Source organism: Eptesicus fuscus, chromosome 22 (assembly GCF_027574615.1).
Source record: "Eptesicus fuscus isolate TK198812 chromosome 22, DD_ASM_mEF_20220401, whole genome shotgun sequence".
Taxonomy (NCBI): domain Eukaryota; kingdom Metazoa; phylum Chordata; class Mammalia; order Chiroptera; family Vespertilionidae; genus Eptesicus; species Eptesicus fuscus.
Window position 1 is genome coordinate 14,024,341 of NC_072494.1, and position 13,287 is coordinate 14,037,627.

The 13,287-nt window shown below is 52.9% G+C and overlaps 1 protein-coding gene across 3 annotated transcripts; it reads right to left on the reverse strand.

Moving 5' to 3' along the window:
• Window positions 1-6,946: 6,946 nt before the first annotated feature.
• Window positions 6,947-12,416, reverse strand: ECM1 (extracellular matrix protein 1). Of its 3 annotated transcripts, none has more exons than XM_054712012.1 (12): window positions 12,234-12,416; window positions 10,966-11,016; window positions 10,784-10,885; window positions 10,585-10,650; window positions 10,387-10,497; window positions 10,030-10,086; window positions 9,874-9,888; window positions 9,442-9,740; window positions 8,814-9,188; window positions 8,077-8,297; window positions 7,825-7,912; window positions 6,947-7,429 (listed from the first exon to the last, which is right to left on the reverse strand). In XM_054712012.1, the coding sequence occupies exons 1-12, from the start codon at window positions 12,292-12,294 to the stop codon at window positions 7,199-7,201; spliced, it is 1,677 nt and encodes a 558-aa protein (XP_054567987.1). In that variant the 5' UTR covers window positions 12,295-12,416; the 3' UTR covers window positions 6,947-7,198. The 3 variants fall into 3 exon arrangements, with proteins under 3 accessions (XP_054567987.1, XP_008154124.2, XP_027987441.2); XM_008155902.3 differs by having other exon boundaries at window positions 10,030-10,089; XM_028131640.2 differs by lacking the exon at window positions 8,814-9,188 and having other exon boundaries at window positions 10,030-10,089.
• Between the last annotated feature and the right edge of the window lie 871 nt (window positions 12,417-13,287).

The window sequence follows — 13,287 nt, forward strand, 5'->3', positions numbered from 1 at the left end:
CATGGTTGTTTGGCAATGGGAGTGAAGATGTGTTGTTCGGCAATAGGAGTTAAGGTGTGTTGTTTGGCAATAAGGAGCAATAGCCCTGACCGGTTTGGCTCAGTGGATAGAGCGTCGGCCTGTGGACTGAAGGGTCCCAGGTTCAATTCCGGTCAAGGGCATGTACCTTGGTTGCAGGCACATCCCCAGTGAGGGGTGTGCAGGAGGCAGCTGATCAATGTTTCTCTCTCATCGATGTTTCTAACTCTCTGTCCCTCTCCCTCCCTTCCCCGGGAATCAAACCATGACCTCCTGGTTCACAGGTGGATGCTCAACCACGGAGCCACACCGGCCCGGCAAATAAAATATATATTTTTTAAAATAAGGAGCAACAGGTGTGTTGTTCGGCAATAAGGAGCAACAGGTGTGTTGTTTGGCAATAGGAGTTAAGGTGTGTTGTTTGGCGATAGAGGAGTTACGGTGTGTTGTTCGGCGATAGGAGTTAAGGTGTGTTGTTTGGCAATAGCAACAGGTGTGTTGTTCGGCGATAGAGGAGTTAAGGTGTGTTGTTCGGCGATAGGCGTTAAGGTGTGTTGTTCGACAATAGGAGTTACAGTGTGTTGTTCGGCGATAGGGGTTAAGGTGTGTTGTTCGGCAATAAGGAGCAATAGGTGTGTTGTTCGGCGATAGGAGTTATGTGTGCTGGCTGATGCCGAAGGTGGTCGGAGGTTGGAATAAGGGGCGTCCTTGGGTCTGTTCCGTCCAAACACTGTTGAAGCAAGAGACAGATCCGGGACCGCCGAGGGCACTCGGGAGTTTCATTTTATAATAATCCATTGAACTATTTGTGTTTTTAGCCCAATTAAAAAAAAAAATTGATTTAAGAGAAGAAGGGAGAGGGAGAAAGAAACATCCATGTGAGAGAGAAACATCCATCTGCTGCCTCCCCCATGTGCCCCGACCAGGGATCGAACCCGCAGTCCGGGCACAGGCCTTGACCCGAGTGGAATTTACCCCTCCCCCTCCGTGCAGTGCCGACAGAGCCACACCAGCCTGGCTATGTTTAGCACACTTTTAAAATGTGTATTATTTTTCACAATGCTTTAGTTCATTTAAATATATTTTTATTGATTTCAGAAAAGGAGAGGGAGAGAGAGATAGAAACATCAATGAAGAGAGAGAATCACTGATCAGCTGCCCCTGCACACCCCATACTGGGGAGCATGCAACCCTGGCATGTGCCCTTGACAGGAATCCAACCTGGAACCCTTCAGTCCGCAGGCCTGTGGTCTATCCACTGAGCCAAACAGGCTACGGTGCACAATGCTTTATTTTTAATTTAAAATTCAGCAAGAACAAAGTATTGGGGAGTTGAAGGATGGCTTGTTGAGGAGACTACATGGGAATAGAGCTTACCCATTTGAGCAGAGGGGGAAGAGAATTCTCCCCGCAGACAGCAGCGTGTCCCAGCTGCAGACGTACAAGAGAATGAGGTGAGCCTGAGTGCCGGGCTGAACTGATTACTCCGACAGTGTCACGTGAGAGAGAGGGCTAAGGGGTCGCCTGGCTCAAGGGACCAAGCAGCCTCCATTGCCTGCCTTTTATTGTAACAGCAGTTTGAGATAAAGTTTATCTCTTAGATACAATCAGTCAGGTCAGTAATCTTGGGAGGACACATGTGTTTGTAGTGTCTTTTAAGCAAGTGCACCCCAAGATGAGGCATAAGGCTTCCAGTAAGCACCCGGGGGTCTGCACCTGCACAGACTCGTTTGGAAAGGTCCAGGGATAATTAGGGGCGCTGCCTTCCACACTCCCCTAAGTTTTCCCTAAGAATTCCGATCAGCAGGGCAGGCAGACCTTCCACACACGCCCCTTTTCTCAGAATATCCTCCTTACAAACTTTCCAGCCAAGTCTCATGCTTCCCAGCACCTGGGGATTGAAAGGTGACGAGCCCAGTTCTGCCGGGGCTTAGAGAACAAGTGGGAAGAGGTGTGTGTGATGAAGTCCGGGGGCTGGGCAGAGGCCAGATGGTGGACAGACGGGAAGCTATATGGGGTGTTCTAGACATTGTCCTAACCCAGTGGTCGGCAAACTCATTAGTCAACAGAGCCAAATGTCAACAGTACAACGACTGAAATTTCTTTTGAGAGCCCAATTTTTAAACTTAAACTTCTTCTCACGCCACTTCTTCAAAATAGACTCGCCCAGGCCGTGGTATTTTGTGGAAGAGCCATACTCAAGGGGCCAAAGAGCCTCATGTGGCTCGCGAGCCGCGGTTTGCCGACCACGGTCCTAAGGGAACAGTGTGACATCATGAGTGGTTTTCTTTTTTTCTTCTTCTTTTTTTTTATTAAGGTATTATATGTGTACATATCTTGCCATTGCCCCCTCCCACTCCCATACATGCCCTCACCCCCCAGAGTTTTGTGTCCATTGGTTATGCTTATATGCTTGCATACAAGTCCTTCAGTTGATCTCTTATCTCCCCAACCTCTCCCTAACCTTCCCGCTGTAATTTGACCTTCTGTTTGATGCTTTACCGTCTCTGTATCTATCTTTTTGTTCAACAGCTTATAATTTTTTTTATTATCCATAGATGAGTGAGATCATGTGGTATTTTTCTTTCATTGACTGGCTTATTTCACTTAGCATGATGTTCTCCAATTCCATCCAGGTTGCTGCAAATAGTAGGAGTTCCTTCTTTTTTATGGCAGCATAGTATTCCATTGTGTAGATGTACCACAGTTTTCTGATCCAGTCATCTGCTGATGGGCACCTAGGCTGTTTCCAAATCTTAGCTATGGTAAATTGTGCTGCTATGAACATAGGGGTGCATATATCCTTTCTGATTGGTGTTTCCAGTTTCTTAGGATATATTCCCAGGAGTGGGATTACTGGGTCAAATGGGAGTTCCATTTTCAGTTTTTTGAGGAAACTCCATACTGTTCTCCACAGTGGCTGCACCAGTCTGCATTCCCACCAGCTGTGCACGAGGGTTCCTTTTTCTCCGCATCCTCGCCAACACTTGTCGTTTGCTCATTTGTTGATGATAGCCATTCTGGCCGGTGTGAGATGGTATCGCATTGTCGTTTTGATTTGCATCTCATCATGAGTGGTTTTAAAGCAGGGAAGTGACCTGATGAATTCAGTTAGCTCATTCTGCCTGGAACACGGGAATAAATTGAACACGATCAGGAACAGAAGCCAAGAAACCAGTTAAGAAGCCATGTTAATAATTCTGAAGGTTGGTGGGAGCTTGGACTAGGGTGGAGGCAGTGGAGAGGAATACAGTGCCCTGTGCCCTGGATGTGCTTAACAATTCTGTTCAACTATATCCGGCACTATTTCTTTGGTATGTAGTTAAAAATACCGTAATGTTATATTGCGTACCCTATTATATACTGTACCTTGCTATATACAGTACATGCTTATAACCTACATACTTGCACATACATTTTGTGTACAGTTATACACACAAAATCAGGCCTGCTGTATTTTATGAGTGACTTAAGGTATTTCCAAAGTTATGTTGCGTACGTAACTTTTGTCTTACACACTGACTTTAGAACCTAACTTTAGTGTAAGGAACAACCCCATTGCTGATGGACTTGAGGTATTGAGGAGGGTTGGTGGGTGATTGGAATAGGAGGGAGAGAAAGAGGAATTAATTAAAGAATGATATTCTCAGGTCTCCTGCCTAAACAAGTGAGTAGACAGTGGTTCTATTTATTGAGATGGGACCCAGCAGGGGACAAACAGTGGAGGGTAGAAATGATGAGCTCCTTTTTCTTGATGTTGTATGAAAATTTTAAAAAATGTAGAAAAGTTGACAGGTTGTACAGCTCATACTCTTACCACCTAGATTCTACAACTCATTGCTGTGTTTTCTTCTTCACCTCTTCCCATGTACCCAGAGGAGTTCGTTTCAGAGCAAGCTGAATCAGTATCTAATGTCCTGTCTAAAAGGCTGCTGGTCTAGAGTACAGAAACACATTTAAAGAGCTAAAATCGACCAAAAAAATAAATTAAAAAAACTTTAAAAATTACAATTTCAACTGGTCTCTTGACTCTACCCTCTTCAGCTCATCTATTCCTCTCCACCTGTCTGTCCATTTAATGTATCTTTTTAAAAAAATCTGTTCACATCACTTTTCTTTAAAAATTTCTTTAAAAATGTATTGATGACAGAGAGGGAGAGAGGGAGGGAGGGAGAGGTTGTGATTGGTCGTTCCACTTATTCCTGCACGCATCATCGGTTGATGCTTGCATGTGCCCTGCCTGGGGATCGAACCTGCAAGCTTGGGGTATGCAGATGATGCTCTAACCAGCTAAGCTACCCCTTGAGGGTCTCTGTTCACAGGACTTGTCTTTCGCAGTCCTTCACAGCTGCTTACTGCCAGGCTGGCATGACTTCTAGTCCTTCAGGATCTTCCAGCAGGCGTGACTAAGTCTACATTGCTGACCTCATGCCTAGCTACTCCCCCACACCATTTAGACTGCTTAGTGGCTCCTCAAATATAACAACCATACTTTCTGCTTTATGGCCTCCTCCAAGACATCCCTGAAAGCCAGGCTGGGACAATTCGAGTCTCCGCAGAGCTAAAAATCCTTGAGGATGGTGTTGAGTCTTTTATAGCCAGAATACTTAGCACTTTGCCTAATACAAAGCGGACATTCTGTTTTACTGTAGCTGAACTTTGTATACACACAGGGCTTTGTAAACCTCCCTTTTCCTTCCAGCAAAATCCTCCTCAAGCCTGAATTCATTCAGGATGCTTTCCGGGCCCCTCCAAGTAGTGTGGGACTCTGACTCCGTTATCCACCGCCCCTGGACTTAATAAATCATATTTTAATAGTTTATCTATACAACTGCAGTACATGTTAACGCGTTTGCCTTCCTTGGGAGCTAACAGCAAACCTACCCACGCTTCCAGGCTCTATCCAAAGCACCTCTTCCATGTAACAGTTCACTGACCCCTAGCGAGAATGACTTCCCTTAACTCAGCTCCTGGTGCGTACATCTTGTTAGCACTGACGTTCTTTTTGTGGTTGTTGCTAATCCTCACCCAAGGATATTTCTCCCATTGCTTTTCAGAGCGAGTGGGAACGAGGGAGGGAGGGGAAGAGAGAGAACATGTGAGAGAGGCCTATCAGCTGGTTGCCTCCCACAGGCGCTCCAAAGGGACAGGGGTTGGCCCTGCAACCCAGCTACATGCTCTTGACCGGGAATTGAACCCGCGACCCTTCGGTGCTCGGGCCAGCGCTCCAACCGCTGCGCCACTCGGGCCCGGGCAGCACTGATAGTCTCACAGCTGCTTCCTATTGCTGTCCGGGTCCCTTCCTCTCCGCCCTGGTAGACTGACACTCCCAGCGGCTGGGACAGCGGTCCTGCTCCTCACGGACTCCCCGTCCGTCCGGCACCTGCCGCTGCGTTTTGCAAACTCAGCCTAAAGCCTCGTTCACCGATCGCCCGCATATCCCTCCACTTGTTGGGGTTCAGCCCCTCCCTGCGAGCGCCTTAGGACCCGGCTGGGACCAAGCGAGGGGGGTGGTGGTGCTGGCCCCGCCGCCCCGTGCCCAGTCCCTGGGTCCTAGCGCTCGAGGGATCGACGCCGGATATCCGCTCAGGCGCAGTGACGTTTTAAGAGCGCGTGATGCGTGCGTTGCCCAGGTCGCCCCTCACCGGGAAGTAGGGCTGCTGGTGAAGGGGTGGGGCCCAACGCGGATCTCGCTCGCTCATTGGCTCCCGTGCTGACGGACAGGTGAAGGAGCCACTAAGATGCTGCTTGCATCCCGGCAAAATATAAATAAGTAAATAAACAACAGGCGGTGAGGAGGGGAGCGGGATGCCTGCTTGAGAGCTGCCAGGGCTCAGCTTGTTCATTTTGTCTTAACCTGGCCGGGAAGTCCCGTTTTCTGGGCTGTTGTCCTGACAGCGGAGTCGCCACAGACTCGAGTCTTAATTCCGATATTTCCAGCTCTGGCTTCCTGCGGCAGCCTCCGAGGGCTGTCCCGCCGCCCTGTGGTCCAGTTTAGGTCTGGCGGCTGTAGCCCCCTCCCGTCGCCCTTGGCCAGACCTGCTCCCAACTGGCCACCCAGGAAGTTGCCTGGCTGGCTGCCACTTAGACTTGGTAAAAGGAAAATCTGAACACATTCTCTGCCTGTGACCGCCGGTGCCCTCCAGGGCACAGGCGCCAAGATCCTCTTTAAAGCACGTGGATGAGGCATTCATGATGAGCTCCTGCTCATCTTCCCAGTCACATCTCAGGGTCACCACCAGGGTCAGGCCCCTTCAGCTTTGTGCTTGTGCTTGAGGCGTCCCTTCTGCCTGGATGGCGCCTGCCCCTGGCACCCTCTGTTTCGCTGCTGGAGAAGCTTGACCTCACTCTGAGGCCTTCCCCAGTGCACCTTACTGCCGCAGCCCTGCTCCCACCTCTGGGCTGAGCACACAGGCACTCTGGCTGTTCTGTGCCACACTGCTTATCACACCTGCTGGGTACCTGGAACGTGAGTGACCTGACGGAAGGGACTAGCACAGTGGACGTTGGTAGTTCAATAGATGGATATTGAATGAATCAATATGGACTCCGAAGATCAAAAGTGAAGATTAAAAAGTGTCAGGCCGGTGTGGCCAGTGGTTGAGCGTCAACCTATGAACCAAAAGGTCATGGTTTGATTCCCAGTCAAGGCACATGCCTCGGTTGCAGGTCTGATCCCCAGTGTGGCTTGTGCAGGAGGCAGCGGATCAATGATTCTCTCTCATCATTGCTGTTTCTCTCTCGCTCTCTCCCTTTCCCTTCCTCTTTGAAATCAATTTAAACATTTTTAAGTGTCAGGCAGGGCTGTGGTATTTTGGGGGTTCACCAAGGACATGAACCACATCTTTTTCACTTCTGAATCTTGATAGCTATTTAACAAGGTGACCATCCTTTTCAAATATGTGAATAAATTCAAGATGACAAATAGTGAAGTTAAGCCATTTATTTATGGTTCCATCACAGCCCTGGAACGACTTCTGCCCCGTGAGGGCAGGGCAGGGCAGGGGGCCTCAGGGTTCAGTCACTGAAGAAAATGCCAGCAGCCAGGCTTAGGAGGGTGTGTTCGTGTGTGAGACAATGAGGACACCAAATCCCAGAGGTGTTTACTGCAATGCGTATTCAAGGAGGGCGGGGTGGGGTGGGGTTCACCCAATCTGATCCTTCAAGGCTCTGGGGTGACTCACTTTTCCTTGGGTTCAGAGGTGGGGCTGATAGTTGTTCCCTGAGTTGGGTCCTGTTTCCCCTGGCCCTTGGCATTCCCCGAGTCCCCAGCCACTAGAGCCACGTTCCTCAGATAATTGATGTTGAAGCAGTTGGTCTGTTCATCCCCAGGATTCATTTTACAGCAGAAGGCAGGGTCTCGCCAGAAGTCACGCTGGGGACCACACAGGTCACTGATGAAGGATGTTTTCTGGTGGACGGGAAGAAGAAAGCAGAGATGGTGAGGGAGGGGGTCGTCAGAGGTCAGGCATGGAGACTTGGGTGCCCAAAGTCGCCCTTCCTTCAGCTTCTACTGCTCCCTTCCTGGGTCCCAGAGAGAATGCAAGGCTGCCTTGCACAGCTGGACTTCCTGTGATGGGCAGATGTGCATATGTGCAAAGGCTGGAGCTTAATAGGAATGTAGCAGTGGGGAGCAGGTCAGGTCAGGAATGAGGACTTCTGGAACCGAGAAGAAAGATCTCTCCCCCTAGTCCTCATTATTTCTGTGGACTGTTTTGAGGTCCTAAAAGTGGGGTAGCCTCCAGGTCTAGTAATCTCCCTCCCCTGCATTCTCTTGGAGAGGTGACTCCCTGCACCCACACTCACCTCCTCCTCAGCACAGCAGGCTTGCTCCGGAAGGGGCAGCTTACAGCAGCGGTCAGTCATGTTTCGGATTAGCCCAGGAATCTGCTTACTATGGTGGCAAAGGGCAGGGGTCAGGGTCTTCAGGAAACCCCAGGCAGTAAAAATGGTGCTTGGAGACCATGATTTTGATTTTGCCAAGAATGCCCCAGAGGATGTCCCAAAAGGAGATTTTTGGGAAGGGAGGAGAGTTGGGAGGAATTGTACAAGACTTACTGCTTGGAGATAACTCTTTCGTTTCCACAGATATAGTCCATGATGTTGGGGGTGACTCGGCTGAGGTCAACGGTCAAGAGATCCCGGTCATAGTTGGGGTAGGGAGCCTTTTGGGCAAAGCATTCATCGCGTTTCGGGCTAGGAGGGTACCGGCAACATGAGTGGTGGTGGGTCTTTATAGCCAGTTCTCGCTCACAGTAGCCATCGAGGGACTCCTCCCACTGTGAGACAGAAAGAGGGAAGTCAGAAGCCTGGACACTTGGCCCCTTCTCCCCACACCCTCCACTTCCCTTGTTGCCCACACTCTAAGGAGAGGGACTCCCAACCCAGGGGCCAAAAGGGAAGGACAAAGAGCCAGCAGGCAGGAGGCAGCTGTGGGTGTGAGGCTGGGGAGGTGGGAGGCGGAAGCACAGGTGAGGGTCGGAGCTGGCCACGGGAGAGGAGCTGGACCGGCAGACGGAGCGGGCTGGGTGAGGCTAGAGCTGGATGGATGGACGGATGGCAGGCAGGTACACGTGTGGGATCGTGGGTGGACGAGGCCAGGAGTGCAGGATGAAGGCTCAGGACGAACAGACTCAGGTGACGAACACAGTGGATGGACGGACATTCACAAGCAGACGGACGGGTAAACGTGTCCACAGTGGGGAGGCACGCGGAGGAACGGACCAGCAGGATCAGAGGTCAGAGATGGGCGGGCGGGCGGGCAGGCTCTCCAGGGGGCCGGGACGCCCACTTACAGCCTTCCGTGTGCAGGTGTGGTTATTCCCCTGCCGGCAGCAGCGCTGGAACTCCCCCTCCAGCCGGCTCAGAGCCTGCAGCTGCCTTTGGAGGTGGTCAGTGGGTGGGAGGTTGCGGGGCACCGAGCGGAAGCGTCTTGCGTGGCAGATGTTCTTGATATTGTCCAGTGTGGGCAGCCCCGGGGGGAAAGGCAGCTCGAGGCCCGTGGATATGACGGGCTGGTGGCGGGGGCAGGCCGGGAGCTTGTAGTGTGGCCGGGGAGCTTCCTCCTGGAAGCAGGAGAATCGAGCCTCCCCCTGCTGTTTGCAGCACGAGTGGGGTCGGGTCTTGACCGAAAGCTCGGCCTCACAGTACTGGTTCATTGTGTCCTCCCACTAGAGAAGAAGGGTGGGTCAGCCTCGCAGCCCCGTCCACATTCCTGTCTTCCTCCCGGGCTCCAGGGGAGGACTCTGGGCAGTGAGGTCGGAAAGCAGCAGAGCAGTCTCTGCTCTCCAAGATAGGACCAGTGAGGTTCTCACACACACACACACACACACACACACACGCACGCACACACGCACACGCACACACGCACACGCACTGTCTGGGGTTTAAGGGACACCCCAGGTCTAAAAGCCCGAGCCTTACCACAAGTTTTGCACAATCCATGCGCTTTGCATAGTAGTGACAGCGGCAGCAGCGGGAATATCCCGTCTCCAGCATATTGAGGGTCTCACCCTGGCGACTGAGGTGGGAGTAGCCAGACTGTGGCAGGTTCCAAGGGCCATACACCACATGCTGGCGAGTGGGAAGGCAGATCTGGTCCAGGTTGTCTGGAGAAGGCCGCCCAGGAGGGAAGCCATCCAGCCGGTAGCCCCAGCCCCCTTGGGGTCGGCCCGGTTGGCAGTGCTGGCCTGGGCTGTGCGGCGTGATGGGAGCGGGCCTTTCTAAAGTCGGGAAAACCGAGGGGAGCGGTAGAGAAAGGCTGGGTGAGTTGGGAGGATTGAAAGGACTTGGGGTCGAGGAGAAAGGATTGGGAGGATATGGGGGAAGAGAAAGAAAGGCATTTGTGACTCTTACCTTCAGACTGAGTAGCTGAAAGGAAAAGAGAACCGTTATTGTCCCCCTGAGTCAGGCCTGCTCCCTGCACTGCGTCCCCAGGCCCAGGCGCCCTGCCCCCTCTGCAGGGTCCTGACACCAAAGCAGGGGGACCTACAGGCCAGAGCCGTCACTCACCCTCGCCCCGCTTAGGTGGGCTGGTGCTCTCCTCCTGTGCGGGGAACGTTGGTGAGTCTACTGCGGCGGAAGAAGACGCGTAAGCAAAAGCCACATCGGGAAGGCTCTCTCTAAAAGAGGGGGACCTGGCCAGTTCCCATTCGTAGAGAGGGTCTCAATAGAGAAGCAAGTGAAACTAGATTCTATTCTTATGCCAGTTGATCTCCGACTTTATAAAATAGGTATTATTTCCCCAACGTGACAGATGAAGAACTAAGGCCTGGAGAGGTGACTTACCCACGTTTACACAGCTAGGCAGTGGCACAGCCCCCAAAGCCAGGGCAGGCAGAGGGTTAGAGAGAAGAGGGAGTCACTTACTCTCCTTCTGTTCAATAGGGCCCTGGGGAGGGGCCAGTTCTTCTTGGAGAGGGACCGCTTTCCCGGGGGCAGCGGGGTGCTCGGCCTGGCTGCCTGACAGAGAGAGGAATCCTGAGGGGAGGACACAAAGGAGCAAGGATCAGCCTGATGCCAGCAAGATGACAGTGGGCTGGAGGCCAGGGAACTCCGAGCACTCACCACTCTTCACAAGGAGCTGGGGCGAGAACAGCTCCTCCACTTGGTCAAAGGAGGAAAAGGGCTGCACTGCAGAAGGGGAGGGTGTGAGGAGCCAGGTGAGGGGACAGGGCGAGGCCTGCTCTCCCCTCCCTCCCTGAAGACGGGGTGGGGGGGGGGGGCAGCCAGACTAGAAACCCGGAGGGGGAATAGGTGGACTTACCTTCACTCTGTCCCTCAAAGTCAGGGTCGTGCAGAGAGATGTCAGGGTGATCCCTGGGGAGGACTCGTGTCAGGGGTGGGGAAGGGGGTGCTGCATAGCCAACTAGAGGCAAGAAGGGAGACAGTCAGAGCCTACAGTTCCTGCTTGACCCCCAGTCCCATGCCACTCCCCCAAACGCTTACCTTCTTGATGGTACTCTGGCCCCAACTCCCTCTGCCTTGAAGGGTTGAAGCCTGGAGTGAGGAAGGGGGAGTCAGGGTGGTTTGAGAGGCCCTGCCTGGCTCTGAGCACGGGGTGGGGAGGAGGGGAGATCAGGAGCACAGGGAAGAGGATGAAGACACCAGCAGCCCCTCCTTATGGCTCCTGCCCCGTGTCCCCTAATCCATACCCCCAAACACTCCTCGACGTGAGTCACTGGGCTCTGAGCAGCCCTGTGATCCTGACAGCCTCACCCCTACCAGACCCACCGCCCAGGGCCTCCCACGCCTGGGCCTACGGAGGATGGGGCCTACGGGGCTGGGAGGAAGGCCCTCCTCTCTGTCAGTGTCACTCCCTCAGGACTTCTGGGCTGCCGCCCCACAGCCGCTCTGCGGGGATGCTTCCCTAGTTTTCAGAGGGAAAGGTCTGAACTTGAACGGATCGGAGCCTTGCCTGTCCATTTCCTCCGCCGACCCTCCTATTCCAGGGCCTTCTGACATGCAGCCTACCCAGCAATGTAAGCTTCCTTCACCTTTAGCTACTCCCCGGTCCTCCTTAGGTTAGGTCTCGATTGAGGACGGGGCCTGCGATGATTCAGGACGGAGGCCAAGCACCCCTCGGCCACAGGGAAAGGCTCGCCTGTAGCTGGCCTGCAGTCACGAAGCCTAGGGGCAGCGAGCGGGCCTTGGGCAGATAGACTAGAGCCGTGATGCTCTCCCAGCTTCCCTCGGGAGCGTTTTCTTCAGCATCCACGCAGGTCAAGTGTGTGTGCCAGAGGGTGGCTGTGTCCAGGCCCCTGTGCACGGGGCACCCTTTCAACTCTTCTCCCAACCAGGCAGGGAGGTCGTCCAGACTCTAGGTCAGCAAATTGGTTTCGAGCCGCCTGGGGGCCCTTCTTCCACCTTCCGCTGCCTAATTGGTCCCACCTCCATCTCCCTCCGGCAGAGGCCTCCCTCAGCGAGTCCACCTCCCCACCCCCGCCCCAGTTGGCCTTTGACTCCAAGTTTGCGTTTCTTGGCAGCAACCACTAGGCACAGTCTCTAGCAGCAGCCGGCTCTAGCAACCCCTCCTGTGCCCCTGAGCCCTCCCTGGTGAAGGGCTTCAGGCCCAGGCCCACCTTGGGCCTGCTCAGCAGCAGGAGCAATTGGAGAACCAACCTGCTGGTGATGAGCCACCTAGGATGGCTGGACTCAGGCCCAGGCCCACGCTGGCCAGGACCCCTTCCCAAGGGCTGACTCCAACCCCAACTCACCTCCTTCAGAGGCTATAGAAGTAACAGCCAAACAGGCCAAGACCAAGGCTGCTCTGAGCATGGTCCTGGGACAAGGACTGGCCAGTGGCCACCCAGGAGGAGTCTCCTCAGGTAGATCTGTATCCGAAGGCCGGGCTGCTGGGAACCTGCTCCTCTGGTTGCTGCTACTGCGGTAGTGAACCTCTGGCCGGCTCCCTTCCTTTTATATGGCTTTGTGGGAATAGCTCCCGCCCTCCTCAGCTTCCTGCCATGACTCAGTCCCAGCTGCTCCCCCTCTGGCAGCCACTCCTCCCAAACTCACCCTGAGGCATCCTGAGAGGCTTGAGAAGAATGGGGGTAATGAGAGGGGAACATTTTTATGACCCCAAGATGTTTGAAAGTTTATTTTGTGCCTCAGTTTCTCTGTTTGCAGGTGGAGAAGGGAACTGACAACCTGCTGAATTGGGGTTGGGGAAATGGGCACTAAGGAGTTGAGTGGGAACAAGACACCTACCCTAGGGGCTCCCTAACCAGTGAGAGGCCTGGGCTACCCTTTTTATTAACTTTTTTTCTTTTATTGATTTTAGAGAGGGAGGGAGGTATTTTTTTGTTCCACTTGTCTATGCATTCATTGGTTGATTTTTGTTGTTAATCCTCACGGAGGATATGTTTCCATTGCTTTTTTTAGAGTGGAAGGGAGAGAGACAGAGAGAAACATCAATGTGAGAGAACATCCTGAGGAGTCCCAGCCAGGGCCGGGAACCTGCAACCATGGTACGTGCCCTTGACTGGAATTGTACTCGGGACCCTTCAGTCTCAGGGCGACACTCTATCCACTGAGCCAAACCAGCTAGGACTCATTCATTGATTCTTGTCATGTGTCCTGACCAGGGATTGAACCTGCAACCTTGGTGAATCGGGACAGCACTCTAACCAACTGAGCTAACTGGCCAGGGCCTGGGTTGTCCTTTAACTTATTTTTTCTTTTCTAAAGTTTATTGATTTTTAGAGGGAAACATCGATGTGAGAAATGGTTGCCTCCTGCATGGGTATGTGCCCTGACCAGGAGTCCAAC